This window comes from Lissotriton vulgaris, chromosome 3_1 (assembly GCF_964263255.1).
Source record: "Lissotriton vulgaris chromosome 3_1, aLisVul1.2, whole genome shotgun sequence".
In the NCBI taxonomy this organism is placed as follows: Eukaryota; Metazoa; Chordata; class Amphibia; order Caudata; family Salamandridae; genus Lissotriton; species Lissotriton vulgaris.
The window spans coordinates 154,088,380-154,113,161 of record NC_141689.1 but is presented as its reverse complement, the minus strand read 5'-3'; the positions used below and the strand labels follow the sequence as shown (position 1 = coordinate 154,113,161).

The following is a 24,782-nucleotide window of genomic DNA, read 5'->3' as shown; positions in this document are numbered from 1 at the left end:
ATTACTTTGCCCACCTTCTTCCCACCCCTGCACCCTTCTAAGGTGGAGGAGAGAGTCCTCCGTCTTGATCCAAAACGTGCGCTGTCATTTTATCTGGATTGCACAAAATTATTCCAGGTGGATGATCGACTCTTTGTTGGCTATGCGGGCACCAAGAAAGGTAGGGCAGTGCAAAAACGAACCATCTCTTGATGGGTCGTTCTTTGCATTAAAATCTTTTCTTCTTCGGTTAAAAAGGAGCCTCCAGGAGGGTTGCGTGCCCATTTGATCCGGGCGATGGCAGCTGCTACTGCTTTGGGACGTGGAGTCCCGCTCATTGTCATCTGCCAGGCAGTCACGTGGGAATCTCTGCACATGTTCACTAAGCATTATTGCCAGGATAGTCTGGTCCGGAGAGATGGATTATTTGGCTGTTCAGTACTCCAGGACTTTCTGGTGTGAACTTAGTTCGCAGACCCTCCTCCCTGGTTGGTATTGCTGGGGATTCTATTCTAAGGTAACGGATCTATAACTAATTGTCTCTTTCAGATGAACAAGTTGCTTACCTTCGGTAACAATATATCTGTAAGAGACATATATTAGTTATAGATTCCTTATCACCCAACTCATCCGACTTCTAGAGTAAGGGGCTCTCTTCCAGGGCCCTAGTGTTGTGCACCAGTGGTCAGTGTCTTGCATGGCTCTGCACTTCAGGCGTGGAATGTCGTGTAAAGAACTGACGTCAGCTCGTAGGGGAGGCATCTAAGTAGATACTGCAACGTCATTCCTGTGATCACTACCCCAATGACGAACGTGGAGTCGACCAATGCCTCCTACCGACACACAGGGGTACCGGTGAAAAAAACATCTCCGGATCCAGTCTGACGCCTGGGGGTAATTTTAAAGTAAGGAATCTAAAACGAATATGTCTCTTACAGATCTATCGTTACCGAAGGTAAGTAACTTGTTCCTCATTACATGATTAGCTTCAATCTCTGTTAGTCCAGCTGCCCTACTCCACTTTCTTCCTAGACAAATTGATGCTGATGACTAGACCAACCTTTCTACTGAAAGTTTTGCATTCCTTTCACGTCTGGCATCCATCACTCTTCTGATTTTCTGGGTCCCTCACCCCACAAAAGAGGAGTAGGGACCCCATCATTTGGACCTCAAGAGTGCTCAGCTTTTTCATCAATTGTACCAAAGACCATTGGGTGGATTGTGGTAGGTTTCTCTGGGGCAATGAAAGGCAAAGCAGTGTAGAAACTGACTTTGTCCAGATGGATAGTCCTTTGCATTTCGATTTGCTACGCAATAACCAAGAAGCAGCCTTCCGAAGGGTTGATATCCCATTTCAACAGGGCCAAACCTGCTAACACTGTGTTAGCACACAGAGTGCCTGTCTTGGATATTTGTCAGGCTACAACATGGGCATCAGTGAGCACTTTCATAAAGCACTACTGTCTCGACAGCCAAGACTGACGGGAAGATCACTGTGGGTGTTTGTTTCTGCATGACCTTTTAGTCCGATTCATTACTCTGATGCACATCCTTTATGTTGCTACTTTGGGGTACATTCTGACATTGAGAAATCTATGGTTAGAAGTATCCTTCAGGAGATCAAGTTACTTACCTTAGGTCGTGCTTTTTCTGGTGGATACTCTATCTAGCCATAGATTCCTCACTGTCCTCCTACCTTCTCTGGAATAGTCTCTTCCATCTAAAAATGTCCCAAATTAGACATCTGCACACTGCCACAAATAATTAATAGTAATAAAAGATGTCTGCTCGCTTATTTGCGGCTCCAGTCTTCACTTCTGGGGCAGAGCGGAGTTGACGTAGAGCCGCACAACCTCACAGGGACCAAACAGGGGCTATGCTGAAAAATCTTTCAGATCCAGTCTGCTGCCTGGGGAGATACTAAGGGTGAAGATTTTGTTGTTAGAGTGTCCACTAGAAAGCACGCTACTAAAGGTAGGTAACTTGTTCATTTCAGCTACACATGATAGGCTGAGTGAAGCCAAAAGTTTGAGCTGAGGTTGGAGCACCAATCCCCCACGTCGCCCCCAATAATTTTTTTTAGCAGAGTTTAAGAAGCTGTCAGGCGGGCCCCAATCGGATCATGGCTTAAACTGTAGCCCAGCTAGCACCCTGCACAATGAGGTTGTAACACAAGACTTTCAGCCTCCTAAGTGTAGACCCTCCTTATTTCCTCATCCCGCTATGCTTTTTCTTACAGCTCAGAGACCCTTCCTTTTTTTCTAGTTTGCATGAGGTGTCCCAATCCTGCCTTCTAGACCATATCTGCTTTCGTTATTGGCTTTTCAGAGAAAAAAAAGACTGTGCATGTGAAAGGGGACTTGCCCTGCTTCCATTGTGTCCGCTAGGAGAAAAGCAGGGTACACCTTTAGTAGGTCTCCTTTTACTCATTCTTGGCCCATCTTTTCTCTGACATGTAAGCGTTGCGCAAACAGTTTCTGTATATACCTTCACAAGTTAACTTTCCCATTTCCTTTGCCTGGCCGCTTCCCACTGTCCTCACTCCTCTCTCTCCACTATTAAACAGTCTTTCATGCAATCAGTAGTAGCCAAACAGTTGTGATTTCCTGTTCCAGGCAACTCGTAGGTAATCCTCTCTGAATGCAAGTTCCAACCAGCAAAGTGTGTTAGTTTGAGTCTCCTAGACGCTGCAGCTCATGGCTTCCTTTGTAGGAAAAGGAGCCTTTGTCTGTCCTGTTCATCCAAGAGGTTTGGACTGTTGGAACTTTTTCGGAAAAAAATCAAAGTACCCATAATCAAACTGATCATACCTCTTGAAGGCTGCTTACGTAGCAGGCTAACTTTCTGAGGGCTTGGCTCTTGATCCCATGCTGCTGTGGAAGGCTAATAATGTCCTACTCAGCAATTCAGGTAGAAAGAAAAGTGTTTATTTAATTTTATTTTTTTAATAACAAGTTGAGAAGCCACACGGACAGAGGTTCTTCTGGTTGTTGCCACAAATGAGGCTCTTTGTGTCCTGTATTGTCTCGATTTATACACTGAATGGTGGCCGTACGTAGAAAAGAAAAAGTTTCAGGTAGAGAAATATGTGATAGAAAGTGGTGTCCTGATGTACGCTATGTTGCGTTAGTGATGGCCTTCTAAACTTTTTCTGTTGCTTTGTTCCAACCTTTTGTGCTCACGTCCATGTGTGGAGTTTAGTTCTTTCTCTCGTTTGTCCACAGACACCTTTAGAGGTAGCCAAGATGGACCTAGGTTTTTGCTCTGACACCGCTGCCCCTTTCCTGTTGTAGAAATATCACTGGAAACCTGCTTTAATCTTACTCTTGTTGACCTTCCTGCCACCTTGTAACTTATCACACCATTTACTTTGACTAGAAATTTGCTGTCTTGGTGGCAGGAGAGTTTAATAGTGCGGCCTCCATCCCGCTCTGGTGACCCCACCCTGGGGCCAGGATGAGCGTTGTTTTCTCACCCTATCATTGGTGTGCCCCTCTTAGTCTAACCTTTTCCCTCCTCGTACTTAATCTTAGGCCAGCTCACGAGTGAGGTCTCTCTCTATCTCTCCCTCCAAATGTCTCTCTGTTTCTGTCAATTCTACATACCCTATTTAATCTCTCTGTTGCCCCTAGATGTCTAATTTGTCTGTCCTGTCTGTCTTTACCGGCACTGTATATCAGTCTTTCTCTTGGAGACTCCATATTTTTCTGTCTCTAGACATGTGTGAGAGAATTGACGCTTCATTCCGTTAATAGTTAAAGCGACCCAGGCCTCCAGGCGAGGGAAGTGCTAATAAAAAGAATACATTTCTTACCTTGGTCGTGGGTTTTCAGGGAAGACTTATAGCACATATGGAAGTGTTCCTCTAGTAACATGTTTAAATTTCCCAGGAGCACCAGGCGCGTACACTTCTTAGACCCCTGCACGAAAACAGCCTCTAGCACAGGCACTTAGAAGAACCAAGGTCTCCAGATACCCTTAGGCTATCAAGGGAGCACTGGCACATGCAATGAAGACACGGGGAAGCCACAACATGCGAGAACGTATCCGGTGATCGGAGAGTTCAGACACACATAATACCAAGAGAGGGCATAGACCTTCAGTGTCTCGGGGTACAGTCACCCAGCCAGTATTCGCATAAACTTACACTCGCATAAGATTAGACCTCGACACTCACTGCCCACCACAGACCCAGAGTTCACTGGAGAATCAGTACAGAATCATACACCCTTCGTTTGGCTCAAGGTATAGTTAACCTAGGGGGCAACAAAGGATTCCATCTCTCCTGTGACCAAAGGGTACAGTCATCCAGGACCGGTTTCAGAAAAGTAAACCCCTCCAATGACCTTAGGGAAGCCATCAAAGGACCACAGGAGGTGCACAGAGCCCTTCAGTACTGGAGGTATAGTCTCCAAGGGATCACTACAGGAGCATGCAGTCCTCCAGTGACTGGAGATACAGCTACCCTCCACGTAAGGCTTGACCTAAACGCTGACTGGGGCTACAGTCACCCAGGGACCACCACTCATGCACAGAGGTCTCTATTGACTGGAGGTGCTGTCAGCCAGGGAGCACCAAAGAAGCTTATTCCGCTAGTGACCTGGGGGATAGTCATCCAGGGATTGCCTCCTAAGTGTTGACCCCTCCTATGACCTGTCTGTCACCTATGGGCCATCACTGACGCACAGAGCTCTCAAGTAACTAGAGGTGCTGTCACTTGAGAGAGTACCAAAGAAACTTATTCCACCAGTGACCTGTGGGGGTAGTCGGTCAGGGATCGCCTCAGAGTAGACTCCTCCAATGACCTTGTGGTATAGTCACTCATGGATCCACAGAAACCTGTAGTGACTAGAGGCACAGTCACCGAAGGACCATCTCGTACTTGGGGACCCCTCAGTCACCTCGGGGGTACAAGCACCCAGAGGGCAACATATCAGCATAGAATCCTCCAGTGACTTGGAGGTACTGTCATCTTGGGATAGTATGATGGAGGTGGCGATGAGAGATAGGCGTTCAAATAGTAATTGAACCTAGATAGAGATTGTAATTAGAATGCTAACGAAGCCAGATGGCAGCGCTGCACTTACACAAGAAAAAAGAGGATAATCGGAGAAAGCCCAGTAGCTCATATTGCAACAAAGCCACTGAATGAGTTTCTTCTGTGGGAGGGGCCTTTAATTCCTCTATTAACCATATATTTTTTATTTGCAGAACAATTTCCCTGCCAGCAGCCCTGATCGTCTACAGGATCTCAAGTCGACAGTGGACTTGTTGACCAGCATCACCTTTTTCCGAATGAAGGTCAGTGTAAGGTTTTTGACTAAGTGGTTGCACTGCGCATCTTAATACTTTATTTCAAGGGTTTGTTTACTTGCCTGCACTACTTTCAGCAGACTCGAACAAAATGGGGAGAGAGATGATTGCGAAATTGTACAAACTGACAAACAAAAACAAAGCTTGAAAAAAAATAATATAACTGGACACCTTCGAATAGTGTGGGCTGACATAGTACCATCATGGCAACACTCCCCACCCCAAGCACATAGCATGCATGCAAATAAGTACACACCACACAGATTTTGTATTGGGAAAAATGCTGCAGGTTTATTTCATACAAAGTTATGTAATATGGTGGGTTATCTTACGGACGATCCAAGGTCTCCCCGCATTCTCGCCACCTGCCCGCCTGATGAGCCGAGCAGCACTGGGGCGAACCCCATCTGTGCTGCCTCTTCTGGTGATCCTCCTCCCGGATCACGTGACACCTGGTCCCTTATTACTCACGCCCCTTTCAGCGCGGATCATAGCAAGGCAAGCCCCCGGTTGTTCAGGGCCACAACCACCCGAAGATCTAACGGGGCGCCAACACGGTTTCCAGGAACCTCCCATGAGGCTCCTGGGCTCTGGCACCCCTATGTGCCGTGCAGAGGTACCCTTCAGTACCAATTTGCTTCCCGATCGCCCTGTAACTCAGCCTGCAATGAAAAAAGTACAAGTTTACAACATTCTCACCATACTTCCTACCACTAGCCATGCCGGGTAAGCGGTAGGGTGGGAGACGGCGTGTCCAGCGAGCCAGCGAGCGTGGTGTGTTGGGTGCGACAGAGGTCAGCGTGGTGAGGGGGACCTATATACCCCTCACCCCGCCTCGCGTACCGGACATGACACAGCACCGCCCAGGCCCAGGAAGAGGACTCCCCCAGAGTCCCTGCTCCCTCAGGACCAGGGGGGGGGGGTGTGGGGTGCCCAATGCCACTAGAGTGCTGCCCTCTTAAGTGGGCTCCTGCGGTGGCCTCGGGCAGCCGCATAGTACCATCATGGCAACAGTCCCAGCCCCCAAGCACATAGCATGCATGCAAATAAGTACACACCACACAGATTTTGTATTGGGAAAAATGCTGCAGGTTTATTACATACGTTATGTAAAATGTTATCTTACGGGCGATCCAAGGGCAGGCAGCATTCTCGCCACCTGCCCGCCTGATGAGCCGAGCAGCACTGGGGCGAACCCATCTGTGCTGCCCCTTCTGGTGATCCTCCTTCCGGATCATGTGACACCTGGTCCCTTATTACTCAGGCCCCTTTCAGGGCGGAGCTTTGCAAGGCAAGCCCCCGGTTGTTCAGGCCCACAGCCGCCCGAATAACTAACTGGGCTCCGACACGGTTTCCAGGAACCTCCCATGAGGCTCCTAGGCTCTGGCACCCCTATGTGCTGTGCAGAGGTACCCTTCTGAACCCTTTTTCTTCCAGATCGCCCTGTAACTCGGCCACAGCTCTGGCGTCGGCCGCAATCGCCGACAGAGCCCCCACCAAAACAGATCCTTTCTCACCTGCAACTTCCCATTTACAGGCCCCCTGTCACTCCAAGGGAAGGGATCCCTCCCTACTGGTGATTGATGAACCCATCTATATCCCAATAGCCCTTGACGTTAGACCGCTAGTGTCTAATGAAACCAAAAGCCCTTTTGGCCTGTGAACTTGTGCCAAGAACCAATTCTCCTAAGGGAAAGTTCCACTGCTCCACATGACTCTGCCTCGAGCCAGCTCTGGGCGGGGCGGATTCAGACACTATGAGCCCCCTGAATTTGCTAATCTCACCTATCTGCTGTCCAACTAGCACTGTGTGTCCTGCACACCTGTGCCCCAAATCTAAGGCACAGCAGCCCACTTGTTAGCCCACCGCTCCCACACCCGCCTGCCTACTTTGGGCTAAAGGGCAAGGAGGATTATACTTTAGCCTTTGCACAGTCCTTCTGCCTTCTAAACCTGGACGCACCCGAGTGTCCATAACCAGAAGTATGTGACAGTGAGCAAGGGAGGCCCTCCTGCCCTTACCCGGCATTCCTTGATCCTTATGGGGAACGCCAGCTCGGCTCCCTCCGTGGTGAAACCCCCATAGGCATACCTGCTCAGAGGATGTCCAATTTTATACAGCGCCCACTGCCGGTCATATGGAGCCTAACATTAAGGATTGACTAAGTCCTACTTACCCCCACCCTAGCATATTCATGAATATGGGGGTGGTGGGGGGGCGGGCGGGGGCTTCACACTGCCCACACTGAGCAGCCCCAGTGGTTGAAAATAACCTGCCTCGCTGAATTAAAATTTTTGTTGAACACTGGACGTGCCAAATGCTCTATTACATAGTCTTTTGTCCTTGACACCTTGTTCCCCCATTTCCTGGGACAGCAGTACAGGATGGCCTTAAACAATCAGCAGGGACGGCAGTACAGGATGACCTTAAACAATCAGCTTGGTGTGCTACCACAAAACATATTGGTCATGAGAACCTAAAAAGCACACAATTCTCACCTGGGCGTACCCTTCAATGAGATCTTCTCCACACAGCTGTAAGGCCAGAAATAAATATATTCAACCTATCTACTGGTTTATGCCACTTGGTACCCTACTGGTTGCAGCTTTGTATTTTTGAGGAGCACCTGTGTCCCTGGGGCATGCTGACGCTGAAAGCTGGTCTAGGTTACGCACTCGCTGATGTATCACTAACTGCCCTTATTTGGATTGAAGGAATGCTGAGTGATTCCTAAGGACTGTGGACTTAATAATCCAACCCCGTTTAACCCCAAAATTTGGGACAGGCCAAGGAGTAATCATGCCCTTCAAGGTACCTCTACCCCAGCATTGAGTATCAATGAATTTGGGACACCGGTGGCAGAACATGCCCCTTCCCGTCTCGGGTTCTAGCCCATAGAAGGATAACCAGGGAGCAGACAAGTCTATGGGAATCAGGGGGACTATTACGTGCAAAAATATGCCCTTTCCTGAATATCGGGACGTCAAAAGGTCTATAATATCCTGTTGCCATTTGGCCCTAACGCCGTGTTTACAAAACTTCTCTGCGCCACAGCACACTTTTTAGATGACAACTACCACCACCCGCCTGCTGCCCTGGTTAAAGCACGGGTGAATGTGTCTTAACTGAAGCGACCGGATACCTTCCCTTGGCTGCAGAAGAATGCCCACCCAGTGTACCTGATTCTATATGGTGCCCGCAGGTGTTCCCCACGAAGACCCTCGTAGCCAATTGCACAATGCAGTCTCAGTATTTTGCAGTGCCTCTCCTTGTGTAGAATTTCCAGAGTAAGTGTAAGATGATACTTTCCCATCATTGGGCTGGTAACCGGTGTCACAGGCAGCTTGTTAATTTGTGGCTTCTGACATTACCTCTGGATATACACTGCAATACCATAGTGCCCGTACAACACACCAGTACCATTGGCTTTCACAATGCTTGTTAGTTGCATAAGATAACTGAAGCCACAATTCTGGCAACGCTGCATAGCATATTGAACTTGCATCCGTTCTGCACTGGTGGGACTATAACCATAATGTGTTGAACATTGCATTAAGTGTCTCCCTTTAATGAGTAGCAAACTCAACCGCAATTGGGACCATTACACTAATCAACTTCCGCAACAGCCAGACATGTCACCTGCACGTAAGCCAGGTGCTGAAAGCAGAAAGCGAGAGCCCTTTGGAAACTGAATAGCGGCGCACAATCCCCACGTTGGAGACCAAATTGGCTTTTATTTATCACTGATCAAGTCTGTGATGTCATATTCGCTACCTCTGGCATATTTCTCATAAATCGCCCCATATGACTGACATCGCACTCTCATCCTGTGCTTTGTGTGATCCTGGCCCACTTTGGTGTGAGCAGAGCCCTGTGAAGTATACTTTGCATCATGCCAATAATGCACAAGTATTAGGTGAGAAAATTGAAACCCTACTCGCAGAGCCCCGGCCAGAACCAACAACAATTTTACCATTTGTCCTCAGCAGCACATTCATCAATACGACATTGAGAAGGGCCACCTGCATTACTCCTGGTGACACAAGGACCTTGTTGGCCAAGCCGCAATATATACGCTCAATGCAGTTAAACGAAACAGACTTCTCACAGCGCACACCACCCACAGCGCCACCCATGTGTTTGCGAAGAACACAGTCCCTATCAATTTGGCGCCAACCAAGTACAAGTTTCTTTTTATTCTTCTCAAACTGAGAGAGCAAAATAAAACTACAAGGGTCGCACTACCGACCCACAGCGCTCCGCTTACCGACCCCGGTATGCCTCCCTGCAAAGCTTCACCATGCGCTGCTTGCCCATGTGTGCCATACTTAGATCATCACTCAAAGTTTTCTTTTAGATAAAGACAGAACCTCCTATATGCTAAGTGGTAGAGTTACCTATTATTTCCAGTGTTAGTGACTTGTTGCTGTGTTACCATATTGAAACATGTCACCACCTCCGAATATTGTATGCAAACACATTTAGAAATTAAAAGAGGGTGTCCGTGCACTGACAGTAACTTTCCCTAAAGTGTGCATGCAAGAGCTGGACTAGATCAAATTCAAAGCTCCTCCAAACAGGGGCTCCCAAATAAGTTTCTACCAAGGGCAGCTGATAATACTACTGCATGTGCTGTTGTGCACGAGAATGCACTCCTGACCTCAAACCTTCAAAATGATGTGTTTAATGCGGCAGAGCCCCCCCATGAATCCTGAAGAAGGCTGTGCATTGCCAACAGAGACAAGGTATTAATCAATGTGTGCCCAGGCAACATCACGCACGTCGTTTATTCCCCAGCCGACCCTCAATATTTGCTGTGATACGATAACGAACATCAAAAGCCACACGTGGCAGTAACCGCAAAACCATCTCTCCACCGTAGGATAAGGTTATGGCTTAAACTGTGCAAGCAAAATTCTTTGCATAGCCTGGTGTGTCGCCCGACCAGTATGTTCCGGTTTCTACACTTGCATTCCAGGTATATGATACAGCTAGAACATCATACCAGCAACATGTCAGAGTTCTTGGCTACGTCACAGGTTGTTAGAGCCCAAGGTAAATAAGCAGCACTATGTATTGAATATAATAATATTGAGAAGCTTTCACTTAAAGCCGCTGACACCATGACTGATCTTGGGCTGAAAAAGTTAACCAGTGAGGATATCAACTTCCTTATTTGCAAAAGCAGGGAGTGCTGGTGAACAGGCTCATTTTTTAATAAATGTTAGAGGGGTTTTCCCTTTTAATATGACACAAATATGGCTTCTTGTAAACCTCTGCAAGTATGAGTGTGCTTACATGTATAACTACATTTCATACCTGTACAATGTTAACAGAGTGTGTTTAAAACGTTAGAGGGTTTACCCCTTTTAATCTGTCAAAATTATGGCTTCTTGAATGCATCTACGTATTTAACTATATTTCATACATGTATTGGAGATTGTTTTATAGTGCTTAGTACTACCTCATTTTATTACTCTGTTGGTAGTGTGGGACTAGATAGGACCATTTAAGGTTCCAGTAGTGCTGCACGGCAGAGACACAAGATTAGCCTCACTACTAAGAGGCATGACTGTGATTTACTGTTTACTTCTGTGGTCTGCTGTTTGTTCTCACCCATTTGCAGCAGGGCCAATGACCAGCTGAGCTATCTCACCCGATTCGTTACAGAGTTTTCTTTTTGACAATCCCTTGGTGGGCAGCAAAATGACTTGCTTGAAGTGCCCTGAGCTCCCACACGAGCGCCTCGGTTGCAAACCCCTGCCCCATATTTGTCAGAGAGAGATGCTGTCAAGTGGTGCTGTCTATCAAAAGAGGGTGAACCACGACATACATGTCCTTGGAGCACAGTGAGCTTTTTTGACCTTCCTTCAAAGCGCTCTAAATTCCCCAATGCGTGTTGGTCAGGTGATGCACAATATTGCAGGGAAGCATTCTTTATCAAGTTCTCAAGTGCATACATGACCTCTCTAAGCTGGTCCTTGTAGGTTTTTGTGAATTTCGGAATTGTGATGTAAAATGACCAAATTAAAACAGGGCAGGAAAGTTGCTCAGATCTGACATGGGAATCCATAGATCGTGAAGCAGGTAAAATATTGCCTCACAGCAAAGCACCACTGTGTAAGCCCAGGAGGCTGTCCCTCACCCATGGTGCAGACACCATGTCCGTACACACCATGAGATAAAATGTCACTTTTCTGCCACTGTAACCACGAGTTCAGCATTTCAACGGAGTTTACCAGGCATGTCACCCCCACACAGGAAATCTTATTTATTTATTTTATTTATTTAGAAGTTTTCTATAGCGCTAACAAGACCCGAAGGTAGCAGAGCGCTTTACAGTAAAGGGAATGAAAAAGTGAACAACATGACCCGTAACAAGTAAAAGCAATCAACGAAAGACCATTTGGAAGGAGGAAAAGTTTGGACAGCAGGACTTCTTGGTAACAGGATTCAGAGTTACCATATAGTTCTGGGGATGCTTGCTGAACCTAGTTACCCACAACCTAGGGAACGGATAAGGAACAAGGATTTGAGTTGGCTCTTGAATTCCGCATAGGACGGTATGGTTCTGATGTGCGGGGGATGGAGTTCCATATTTTGGGGGCATTTCCTGTGAAGGAGCAGTCCGCAGTTCTCTTCTTTCTGGTTTTTGGTAGGATGAGCAGCAGGGAGTTAGAGCTTCTCAAATTTCTAACTTGGCCTGCTTTTTTGAGCTTGTTTGCCAAGTATTTTGGTTTGCCGGTATGGAGGGCCTTGTGGGTTAGGCAGGCCGTTCTGAAGGTACTACGCATTTCCACAGGGAGCCATTCGAGTTCTTTGTGTGCCGGGGAGATGTGGTCAGATTTTTTGCAGCATGTGATCATTCTCGCTGCCGCATGAAGTGTTGTTTTTAGTGGGGCCAGGTGCGATTTGGGGATGCCTGTTAGGATTGAGTTCCCATAGTCCAGTCTTGATAGAACTAGAGATTGCGTGGCTAGTTTGAGGTCCTTGTTGGGAATGTAAGGTTTGATTTTGTTCAGAAGTCTGAGGTTAAAGAATGCACTTTTCGCCGAGTTCTTAATGTGATTTGTCAAGGTTAGTTTGGGGTCTAGGGTGAAACCCAGAGATTTTACGGAGTCAGCTAACGTGAGATTACCTTTAAGAGCATCGATCGACTTCAGCCACTCGGTGATTTGAGGGTTGTCTTCTTTGTTTGAGATGAGAAGTGTTTCAGTCTTGTCAGGATTGAGTTTCAGGTGATTCTTTGTCAGCCAATCTTGAACATCATTTAGGACATCATTTAGTCTGTGGATGTCATTAAGAGAAGAGGTTTCCAGGTAAATCCGTGTGTCATCCGCCTAGAGGTGGAAGAGGATGTTGGCATTCCTGAGTAGCTTTGCGAGCGTTTTATATAGATGTTAAAGAGCTGAGGAGAGAGCACTGATCCTTGGGGGACACCCTTGTTGACTTGCTGGGTTTCAGAGGTGAAGTTCTTCATTTTTATTATTTGCGAGCGGTTATGCAGAAAAGAGGAAAACCACTTGAGAACTACCTTGCCGAGGCCAGCTCTTACTTGAAGAGTCTTGATAAGGAGCTTATGGTCCACCGTGTCGAAAGCTGCAGAGAGATCAAGGAGTATGAGGAGGCAGCACTTGTCTGCTTCAAGAGAACCATGAATGTCGTCTATGATGTTCAGCATCGCGGTTTCTGTGCTGCGGCCTTGTCTGAAGCCGGATTAGAGGGGGTCCAGGAGATTGATGTTGTCCAGATGATGCGTCAATTGCAGGAGTACGCAGCGTTCCAGTGTTTTAGAGAGCAAAGGGAGGTTAGATATCGGTCTAAAATTGTTCAGGTCAGTTGAGTCAAGACCAGGTTTTTTCAGCAGAGGGGTGACTTGCCCCATTTTTAGACAATCGGGGACCACTCCGCTTTGCAAGTGTGAGAAGTTTGCCTGATATATAGTGCTCACTATTCTATTGATCACTGTGTATAATTCCAAACAACCCTTATTGATGATTGGTTGTAAGTCAACCTTGTAGACCAGCTATCCTAGTAGCATGGACAAGAGCAGTCTTTAGGCTAAACTCTAGAGGGCGTGTTAAGCCAGCTGTTATCCCATCACATATACCCCTTGAACACCAAGTGAAAGGACACCACACAAGTTGTTATGAAAATAAAAGTATATTTATTTATAACAAGTCTACCCTGAACTCTTTATGAGTCAGGGAGCTAAGTACACAACAAAACTCTTACGAAAATACTTTAAGTTGCACAATTTACACAAATGCCCGAGGGGCACGAAAAACCATATACACTAAAAGTGGAATGCGAAATACTAGCAGGTAAGTAACAAGATCCAGAGGCTTTAGGATCGCTAGGACTACACTACAGAACCCTAAGGATAGGAGCAGGAGGTCTAGGGAGATCGGGTGCAGAGTGTGCACTCTCACTCGGGATGCGGGACAAAGTCTATGGATGCTAGTATTTGTAAAGTTACTGTTTCCGGACAAATCCGACTAGCTAGACTGAAAACGAAAAAGGATCTGGACACTTGGATAGTGAACCTACGTTGGAGCACGGAAATGCTCAGGTTATCTAGCCCAGGGGCTGCGGCTGCATAGGGTTCAAAAGACGTCGGGAAACCTCGTTGTAGTCTATGGAACCTGAAAGAAGTTGTTGCTGGCAGGCGACCAGTGATGATGATCGGAGTGATCCAAGCCTGGATCGATGATGGAGACAACCTGAAAGCAGAGGGGACTCAGTTCTTAATCACTAGCCAGTGATTAGGTGGGCACCAGGATGGCACCGGATGAAGTCACCTCGACCAGGTGAGTGGGCGACTCTAGACTCTGCTGTCCCTCGGACCAGGAGGCGTTGTCGGCGACCAGGCTGGAGGTGCGAGCTGTCCCACGAAGGTGTCTGCTGTCGGCGATGCTGGACCCAGGATTGGGGCAACAAACCTTGGCAAAGTCAAGCCCACGCGGTGGAGTCAAGATGGCGTCTGGAGTGGACCAGGAGGGTCCGGGGTGCTCCTCTCTTGGAAGGGAGCAAGGGCCTGTCTGGAGCAACCAGACCAGCGGTGTAATCATCATGGTTCGTCGTCAGGAGGGCCACTAGCCAGCAGGCAAGTGACCGGACAACGCGGTGAGCAGCAAAGAGCAGAAGGGCCCCACGCAGATCTCGTGGATGCTGGGGGGGCTGGACTTCGGTGCTGGAGCTGCTCAGGGTTAGGGCTTCTCAAACCCCAAAGCACTCACTCGAGGATCCCTCGGCGGTCGTGCTGGTTAAGCGTCGTGCAGTTTTGAAGATGGCCGGTCCCTTCAGTTCTCGTCACACCCACGAATCTCAGCTGGGCTGATGATGCAGGTAGAGGTCAGAGATGCCAGGGAATCCGGGTCTCGTCGAGCTGGGCAGTCTTGATCCGGAGGATGGACTTACAGCAAACCGCGATGCTTAGATGGCGCCTGCGGGTGCAGGGTGGCTACTCCTTAGCCACAAGGGAGAGTCTTCAGAAAAAGTCAAGAGTCCTTTTGTGGAAAGTAGCCAAGATTCAGAATTATCTAATTTGGGAAGGGGGCCTGCTCCTACCTTTATTCTCAGAAAAGGGGCTGGCACGCGACTAGGTCCTGCCCATGGGTGGGACCAGGAGGGGGGGGTGGTTACACCCCTCTCCCTTGTCCGGACTTTCCCCAGCTCAGGGGCTGGTTTGCCCCTGGAGCTGGTTTAAGCCGGCATATGCACAGTGAGCACCGGGGTGCCACTTGCAGTCACCTTCCTCTCAGCCCTGCCTACCTGGGATACACAAAACCCTCTCTGGGATGGTGCTAGCACCGCCCCTGACAGGAAACCCTTTGTCCAAGCTCTCCTCGCTGGAAGGACTCCCAGCAGCAGGAGGTCAGACTTGTGTCTGTGGTGGCAGCATCCATTTTGTGATGCTGAGGCTCGAGTTAGCTTTACCGGGGTTCACAGTTACATACATGTTGTGTCCCTCTAGAAGGGTGGAATGCTAACCCTGTCGCCAGAATTGGCGAGGGGTCAGTATTCCTATTCGTATGACACCTTACTCGACATGTTTTGATAAAGCGATACCAAAGTTGGCAAATAACCGCGAGGATTATAATGCACTTAAGAGTATATGGTACGCGTTATCATGGAACAGCTATTAGGACTTGGTTCCGCAAGCTGCAAACGGGCTCAGCTCATGCCAGAGCACCATCTCACATAATTCCAAGCACTCTGCCTTCAGGATTGATAAGGCCTGCCATAGGATTGACTGATAGGAATACATGTGTCCATTTTAGGGTTAGATATAGGAATACTATATCTAAAGCAAAGGGTGATTACACCACCTTGCCCCAGCTGTCGTGCAGCCAGTTGTGTCAGATTTGGATGGCCAGCCAGGGGTGGCATAATACATGCTGCAGCCCCTGGTAGGCCCTGGGTACACCTATGCCCTGGATACCTAGGGTATACTGTACAGGGACTAATAAGGTGGCCCAGTACCAATTGGTAAATGCACCTAACGTACATGTGAGTCAATTTACAGAGAGAGCAGTGGGCCTGGCGTCCTGAATAGCAGGGTCCCAGGTCAACTAAGTCAAAAAACCAGCAAAACACCAGGCAAAAAGTTGGGGGTAACCATAGTCAGATATCCACCTTCCTACAGTAAGGAGCTGTTTATGATTTTGCCCCAGATAGGTGCTAAGGTGAGCTTCATTTTTTTGATTAGTGAGGGAGGAATGGGGTCTGAGATGTGTGCTGATGGTTTGGAGGTCGAGATCAACGAGATTATCTCTGTTTCCTGGACGGGGCGAAAGCTTAGCCAAAGGAAGGGAGAGGAGCCGGATGGGAGGGCCTGTGGGATAGCCGAGTTGCTCTTCAGGAGGTGTAAGTTGTTGATGTCTAGAGATAATTCGAATTTTAAGACCTTATCGTTGAAGAAGTTGGCGAAGTTATCGCATAGTTCTTTGGACGCCTGCAGGGGTCAGGGCAGAGGTTTGGATGTTTGTTGTCTGATTATGTTGTAGAGCTCCTTCGGTCTGTATTTGGATTTGACTAATGCCTCACGGAAGAAGCTGGATTTCTTGTTTTTGATATGGTTGTTATACTTCCTACGGGCTGATTTTAGTTGGAGGCGAAGGATGGCGGTTGGGTTGTTTCTTCACTTTCTTTGGCTCTCAGGATTCTTCTTTCTGCGTTGAGGTCCGCTTGAACCAGGTTCTAGATGGGGTGGCTCGGCTTCTTTTGAGCTTTAGAGAAGCTAGATTGTCGAGAATGAAGACTAACTCAGAGTTATAGTGGTCGATGAGATCATTGGTCAAGAGGTGCAGAGTGTTGTCTGAAAGAAGTGAACTTAGCTGACCTTCCAGGATATCTTGGGGTACTTGGGAGAGGTTTCGCGACCATTTAGGGGGGTCTTGAGGAGGTTTAAGCGAGATGGTGGGGTGATTGATATGAAATAAGATCATAGGATGATCTGACCAGTCAACGGGAAGTATGTGATTGACCGTGATTGAATTCTTGTGTGCAATGATGCAGCGCACGGGTAGATAGGCGTCCTTCCCAGGATCAGAGAGCTGAGCGACCGATCCCAGCTCCAATGCTCGCTGCTTATGAGGCAAGAAACCAGAGAGGCGGACTTGAACCTGCGCCCCAAGGACGCCTGTTATTGGACTGCTGTACTCCGATCCCCAACTGCTCAACTGTAGACTTGCCCGACTGAGCGCCCCCCTCCTCCATGGAGGCGTAACTCGCATGGGCCAACAGCAGTTTCCTGGAGTCAAGCAGAGTATTACCGGCTGTTCCTGGGAGTATGCCAGTTCGGTCAGGAATGGCTTACACACCAACATACTTATTTTATTTTCCGTGTCTGAACTGTCAAACAGCCCCCCGCGGCCTACACCTTACAGGGGCAGCCTCACGTTCCTACGGGCCGACAAACTAACAACAAGATATATATATATATATTTTTTTTTACTTCAAAGGATTTTATTAGAAGATTATTGTATATACAGTACAGTACCAATATAGTAAGGGCAATACAGGTATGTTCCAGACGCCGTTGGGGTTACAATAGTCGTGACAAACAGAATTAATGGTCGATTGAGCAGCTGTTCAAGGTCAAATGCTTGGCGTGACATGTTAAGCTTATTATTGTATTACCCTCGAGAAGAGGCAAGTGAAAGTGGGAAGAAGAAGAGGAAAAGGGGGAATGAGCAGCGAGGGGCGTGGGGGGGGACAGAGTATGTGTGGTGGTCGTTGTGTACCAGGCCTTTGTAGCCTGCGGCCGCTTTTTGTGAGCTGCCTAGGTGGGTTTGTGTGGTTCCAGGATCTTGTCCAGAGAAGCCCACATTTCCACCCTAGCCTTGTGATTGGGTGAACACTTCGCTGTGATGTTGTCCGCCCCCCTGAGGAAGGTGACCCAATTGATCTAGCCTTTGAAGGACGCCTTCCCTGTGTCTTTCCAGTTTGTTAGGATTGTTTTGACCGCTGCTGTAAGCAGGAGGTCGATCAGGTACCTGTCCTCTTTGGATTCAAGTTCAGTTGTCATGAATGTGGTGGCTATCCCTACGAAGTCTGGCTGTATGTTGTGTCCCACTACCTTGATGTCTTAACCTTGGAGCAGTGGTAGATCAGGTGTGCAAGATCGCCTTTTTATTTACGGCAGTTCCAACATATGTCACTCTCTCGGATTCCGACCGCCGCTAGGCGGGCCGGGGTCCAGTACGCTTTATGGAGTAACCAGTATTTGGTTTGGGCTAGTTGGGGTGTAACTTTATTCTTGGATGCTGAGGCCCACAGGTGGTGCTTTTCTTTCTTGCTGAAGCTTCTATTGTGTAGTGTTTCCCAGAACTCTAATGTTTTGGCATTTAGGTTCGATGATGAGGGGCTCAGGAGTTTGTATAGGTGGGATGTCTGATGATTGATCTTGTTTAGGTTTCCCATGTATTGCATGATGGATGGGACCTCTTTGCCTAGGTTTGCTCTCGTGATTGCCGCCTTGATTTTAAGAAACCCGTAAAATTCGATGTCTGGTAACCTGTGCAAAAGTTTCAAGGTGTCGAATGTTAGTGGCGTGTCGCTCTTTTCTAGTTGTCTGGGGGTAGAGACCCCCCCCCCTCCCGTACCAGGCCTTCTTGTCTAGTGTCCAGCAGTGAGCTACTAAAGCTCAGAGACCCAGAGTCCCAAGTGGACTGCCTAAACCCCTGGCACCATCTCGTCGGAATTTAACTTCAACAACTTTAGGGCTCACACCATCCGGAAAGGCGCGCACCCCGATGCCCTTCCTGGTGACACGCCGAGATGAGCCCACCCGGTGCCGAAGCAAGGCAGGCCCAGCCCGTGTCCGGAGATGGCCACCTCACTACTCCGGATATCGGTGTCTGGCAGCAGCAAGAGAAGGATGCGCGGGCGGGACCGAGGTTACTGCGGGTGAATGGGTGTAATGGAGCCACTCCCAGAAAGCTGAGCTCTGGGCAAGAGCCGATGCAGATAGCAGAGAAGCTGGCCTTCCAGTGACCAAACCTCTAAACCCAGCCCCAGCCCCCTTCCCCCCCACAGGATCAGTGCCACGGCGCCACAAATTGGCGCACAACCCGCAGACCCTACAGCTGCTCCCATCGCCGGAGCATGCCTGAACTACAGCCCAGGACAAAATTATACTATGATAATAAATAGTATACTATTAATTATAATTATAATATATATATAATCATCCACCAGTGGGGGACGCAAGCCTGCCGCCTGTGAGCTGTGTCGCGTGGGGAAGGCTCGTGCATGGCCCCTCTCTTCAGGAGTGTAAATGGACTCCCAGAACCCCTGCCCCTCCCGACTGGCACCCCCCGCAGCACAAGGACCCTGTGACAAGCGTTGCCGCTGCGGGGAGGGGTGGCCACAGAAAACTGATTCCTGGCGGGAGGGCCCAGGGGTTCCCTGGGTCCCTTAGCTTCCCCCAAGGCCCCCCATTCAACTCTGTATGCCATCCCGCATTTTAAACTTAGATGGACCGAGCGAAGCCCCAACTCTGCCGAACCTCGCTGCCCCCTCCCTGCGCAGCATTAGGCCTCAAGCAAGTCCCCTGGAGCTGGCTCTGTCGACAGGAAGAAGGTGGGGCCCTACGCGAAACTCGGTGCCCCCACCTCAGGCCCAAGCGGCCGGAGGAACCGCACCGCCATATTTATAGCAGCGAGTGGGGGGGCCTTCTTGCACTCATTGCCCCTTGACTAACAAGGCCCGTGTGGGGTGATTTCCCCGTTGCTGGCTACTCCCACTAGCACTAACTCGGGGGAGCAAGCGAGGCTCTCAACCCTCAAGTGGGCCAAACCCCTGGAACCGGCTCCGCCGGTCAGCCGCAGCGGGAAGGTTGGGAACCTCGCTAGGATCGCTGGCCCTCCTCCCCCAAACATACACTGTGTCTACGCCCGGCCGAGGCCTGGCCCACGCTGACGTGGAGCAATGAGCAACAATGCCCACCGAGCTCCCTCCCTGGTCTGCAGTGATCTAAGCACGACCAGTGGAGGGGGCACTGCCCCACGCACCCAGGTGGACTACAGCCATGGCAATGGCTGAGCTTTGCAGCCTTGCCTAAGGGCGATGGGAGGGGGGAAGACGCACCCACCTCAGCTCTCGACTTGCAAGTCACGTAAATTGAAGGCCTTGTGGCAATATTGCAGTAAAGACGGATTCAAGGGCAAACAATTATGTCCAGTGAACCCAATAGAGTTACGGACGGAGCACTGAGCTTATCAGACACTCACCCGAAATCCTTGTGACCACCACAGGCACGCAGCCCGCCAGCCGCCTCTTGCCGGAGAGGCTCTATGGCTATACGGGTACCGGTGCTGAGCTTAACCAAGCTGGAAGCCAGCGGGGCTCAAAAGCTCCCTGGCTGGAACACGGCTGCCCAGCAAATCGCCCAGCAGCCTGAAAACCCCTCCCCCCTCTATCTCCATTGAGGTCCCTCACAGCCAACATGCTGGCGTGAATAACCCCGAGGGCCTCAGGTGGTCTGGCTGACCCAAACAGAGGTTAAAAAAGGGTGGGCAGCAATAACATTGCTTCCAATCGCCAGGCACAACCAAACCGCGATGGTCGTACAACCTACAGACGGCCTGTCCAGCGAGGCAGCGACCGTGGCGTGTCCGGTGCGACAAAGAGGTCGTCAGCGTGGTGAGGGGAACCTCCATACCCCTCACCCCGCTTCGCTCACCGGACATGACGCGGCACTGCCCGCGCCCAGGAAGGGGACCACGCCCAGAGTCCCTGCCCCCTCAGGAGGAGGGGGGTGTGGGCTGCCCGATGCCACTAGAAGGCTGGCCTCTTGAGTGGCCTCGGGCAGCCGCAAAGTTTGAATAGTTGCATCTAATCTGTTCAGTCCTGCATGTTACTAATCAAGACGATCAATCCGAGGCATTCGAGCATCTGGAGTGCCGCTGATTTGCCTATGTTTAATGACCTGCATTTGTTGTCTTGAGCCCTATGTTTTGCTAGTTGAAAATGCTGCATCAGGGGGGCATGGATGGTTTCAGAGCAGCATCTTCTGCTCTTATGCTGTAAGATTCTGCAGTGAATACGCTGGGCCGTCCTGCCTATGTAGAGTTTGCCCCAAGAGCAACAGATGGCGTAGACCACGTGAAAGGAATTGTAATTAGCATTGCAAGTGTTTGAAAAGTGTTTACTTGCATGTGTGAAAGTTTTGGTGCTAAGCGTGTTCATACATAATGCTGCAAATTCTTCTGTGTGGTAAGGACAGCTGGTTCATTCTCAGCTCTAACCCAATAGTCACTGATATTCTTGCCTGTTTTAAAAGAAATAAGAGGGTGCTCTAGATTGTTATCTAAATAACTTCATATCTGCCAGTTGCATTAAGTAACCTTAGTCATTTTGTTACTTGAGTGGTTGAATTGTGTTACAAAAGTCACCTTACATGGTGAAGCAGTTTTGTTACTCGGAGAAAGGATTGTCTAAACCAAACCAGGCCCTCTTTATGGCGCGCGCCTATGAGGAGATGTTTGGGATACCCCTGCTCTCTGTAGCTATGTTATGTTAGTGGGATTTGTAAAGTACATTACAGCCCAGAGGCGACTAAGCGCTATTCACTTCCGGCTCAGTGTCATACGAACGCAGAAGTTAGCAATACCTGGACAACCCGGTCTTTACAACTTTCCTAAAAGCCAGGTGAGTAGTAGGTGCTGTTTTTATGCAGAGAGGCAGAATGTTACAAGCTTTGGATGCTTCTAGCTCAATGTTCTTTCCACCCCATTGTACTTGTTTGAATCTTGGAAGTGCTAATAATTTAGCATTTACTGAACGAAGATTTCTGACAGGGACATACCATTTGAAGCTCATGTTCAGAGAGTCAAAACCGAGATTATCAAATGCCTTATAAGCTAGATATACCACCTTAATGTCGATTCTTTGTTTCATATGAAGCCAATGCAATTTTTTTTAAAGTCTTGAGACACTGAGCAAAGTGTAGGAATTTTTAGCAAAAGTATAGCTGCAACGTTTTGGAAGACCTCAAGTTTGTTAATATTGTACTTGTGAGTAGTCAAAAGCAGACTGTTTCAATAGTCTATTTTAGATAGAATTAGAGAGGTGACTAATGTCTTTTGCAAAGTAGCAGGCACAAAAGACAGAATCTTTTTAATTATTCTAAGGGTGTTAAAGATGGATGAACTGAGCTTATTTACATGATCTGTGAAGTTGAGTTTATTATCAATGATCACTCCCAAGTTCCGAACCTTTTCCACCGAAATTGGGAATAGGGCCCCTGATAGCTGGCCGGGCTGATGGACCCCAAATTGACGATTGTGGTCCAAAAAGTAGGACTTCTGGTTATTCTACGTTAAATTTAAGACCGGTATTATACATCCAATCGTGGACGGCCAGCATGCAGTCATGACATTTTTTGCTATGGAGACAACAATTTGAGTGTTATCAGAATCGGATGTAGGGGAAAATCTAAAGCTTCTTATCTGAAAGAAACACGTTAGTGTTAGATTCCTTACCTTAGAATATCCCCAGGCGTCAGTCTGGATCCGGAAACTTTTGCGTAGCAGTACCCCTGCGCGTCGGTAGGCGTCGTCTGCAGGCGTCCCCTGCGGCTCCGCGTCCGTCGTCGGCGTCGTGCGCCGTGATGACGTCGCTGGAGTATATAGACGCGGCCTCCGCGCGCTGACGTCAGTTCTTCTTTTTTCCGCGCCAGTGGACGCAGATCTGAAGAGCAGTACTCCGGTCTTTGACCAAGTTTTTCGAATTGTTATTATCCTATTGTGCCTGTTAGGATGCCTGGGTTCAAGCACTGTGATGACTGTGAGCGCACGATGTCGGTCACAGACCATCACCGCCTCTGTCTCCGGTGTCTGGGCCCCGACCACGACGTGGACTCCTGCGTCGACTGCCGGGCCCTCACCAACAAGGCTAGACGGGAGCGGTCCCGCAAGCTACTGGAGCTCCGGGTGTCGGCCCCACGTCGGGACCGGGAGCGGTCCCGGTCCGGCCGGAGGTCGAGAGAGCGTTCGAGGGAGCGGTCGCGGAGCCGCGCCGAGCGTTCCGGAAGTCGACACCACTCGTCAGGCTCATCAGGTAAGAAGCACAAGAAGTCGGGGCGTCGTCATCGTACCCCCGACTCCCCCCGACGCTCGCGCGATGCGGCCGGGGGTTCGGGTGACCCCAACCCCGCGGCTCCGCGAGAGTCGCCGGCGCGGCCTGCCCCATACCCTCAGGTCCCTGGGCACGGTGCGACGCCTGAGGAGATAGAGGCGTTCCTCATGGCCATGAGGGCCCTATCTTCTCCGGCGGGTTCCACGGCGCCTGCGGGCCCAGTGAACCCGTCCGGGGGCCCTAGCAGTTCAGCTGACCCTACCTCGACGCCGTCGGATGCTCCGACTCCGGCGCCGATCCCGGCGCCGCTAGGGCCTTCGGGGTCGACGCCGGGTGGACGTCCATCCAATCCGGCGCCGATTCCATCGGGGTTGCCCCCGGCGCCGCCTCCGCGCGACGCCGGTTCCTCGGTGCCGGCTTCGGGCGGCACTGGGGCTCCGGCGCCGGCTCCGGGCGGCGCCGTCCCCTTACCTTCACCGACGCCGGACGCGGAGTCGGACCGGCGTCGCTCGGCGCCGGTGGGGCCCATAATCCCCGAGGAGCCGGTCTACATCGTTGACTCCGAATACGGAGAGGATGAAGAGTTCGGTGAAGGTTGGGAGGGGTCCGAGGACCCTCTGTCACGCGAGTGCCAGTATGACCCGGACTGGACAGGTGACTTGGGGGATGCCAGTGGTCTGGACGATTCTCCTAACCCTGGTTTGATCTCTCCTCCTTCCGTGGCATCGGTGGAGGGAGCTGCATATTCTGTGGTGCTGATGAGGGCTGCCAAGGCCTTACACCTTGAGCACCCCGTCGCGGCCGTGAGGCCTAACATCCTCACTGAGGTCTTCAAACCGCAGTCATGCCCACAGGAGCCACTGCTGCCGTTTAATGAAGCCTTGTCAGACGTTCTGTTGGGCACGTGGTCCAGGCCCGCTTCAGGTGCGCCTGTTGATCGGAACGTGGCCAGGCGCCACCGTCCTTGTCCGGACGACCCCAAGTTCCTGTCTACCCACCCCACTCCTGAGAGTCTTCTGATCCAGGCCTCGACCTCCCAGTCCGCATTCCCGTCGGCCCCGCCCGACCGGGAATCCAAGAGGTATGACCAGTTTGGCAAAAAGGTCTTCTCGTCCATTAGTTTGGGCCTGCGGTCTTGCAACACCGCTTGCCTCTTGGGCCGTTACACCCACTCTGTGTGGGATACGGTCGCGGAACTGCTGCCAGAATGCCCCATGGAGGTGCGGGCAAAACTCGGTCAGGCTGTGGCTGAGGGCCGAGATGCAGCGAAGTATTCGATACGGTGTGGTCTTGATACGACCGACTCGCTGGGCAGAGCTATGTCAACGACGGTGGCGATTCGTCGCCACGCCTGGCTGAGATCCGCCAACTTTTCGGCAGATGTCCAGAATACATTGATGGACATGCCGTTCGATGGCTGTCACCTGTTCGGTGACAAGGCGGACCACGCGCTGGAACGCTTCAAGGACTCCAGGGTCACGGCCAAGTCCTTGGGTCTCTCGACCCAGCGTCAGCAACCGGGTTCGTCTCGTCCCTTTTCGTGGCCAGGGAAGGGGCGCCCCCACACGTGCTCCCAGCCACGCGCCGCAACAATCCTTTCAACGCGGTGGCGGCCGTGGAAACCGCCGTGGTGGCGGTCGGGGACAACGGCGGGGTCAGACCACACCTCCCCCCGCAGCATCTGCCTCAAAATCCTCCTAGTCCGTGCTTTCGGCCCCATGTGACGCCAGTGGGTGGCAGGGTTCGCCATCACCACGCTCACTGGCGCACGATCACTTCGGACAGGTGGGTGCTGCAAATCGTCCGAAGGGGCTACTCCCTCCCCTTCGAGACCACTCCTCCAGCCATGCCACCGCAGAACCACCGTGTGTCGGGGGACCACTTGACGCTTCTGCAGGAGGAA

General features: G+C 50.2%; 1 protein-coding gene across 4 annotated transcripts in view; it reads left to right on the top strand.

The window, feature by feature from the left end:
- UNC13B (unc-13 homolog B) overlaps positions 1–24,782 on the top strand; it is a 3,024,149-nt gene that overhangs the window by 2,201,096 nt on the left and 798,271 nt on the right. For all 4 annotated transcript variants that reach the window (XM_086960243.1, XM_086960242.1, XM_086960241.1 and 1 more), the window contains one exon: positions 5,191–5,280. In XM_086960243.1, the coding sequence (XP_086816369.1) occupies positions 5,191–5,280 (90 nt within the window). The remainder of the gene's footprint in view (positions 1–5,190; positions 5,281–24,782) is intronic.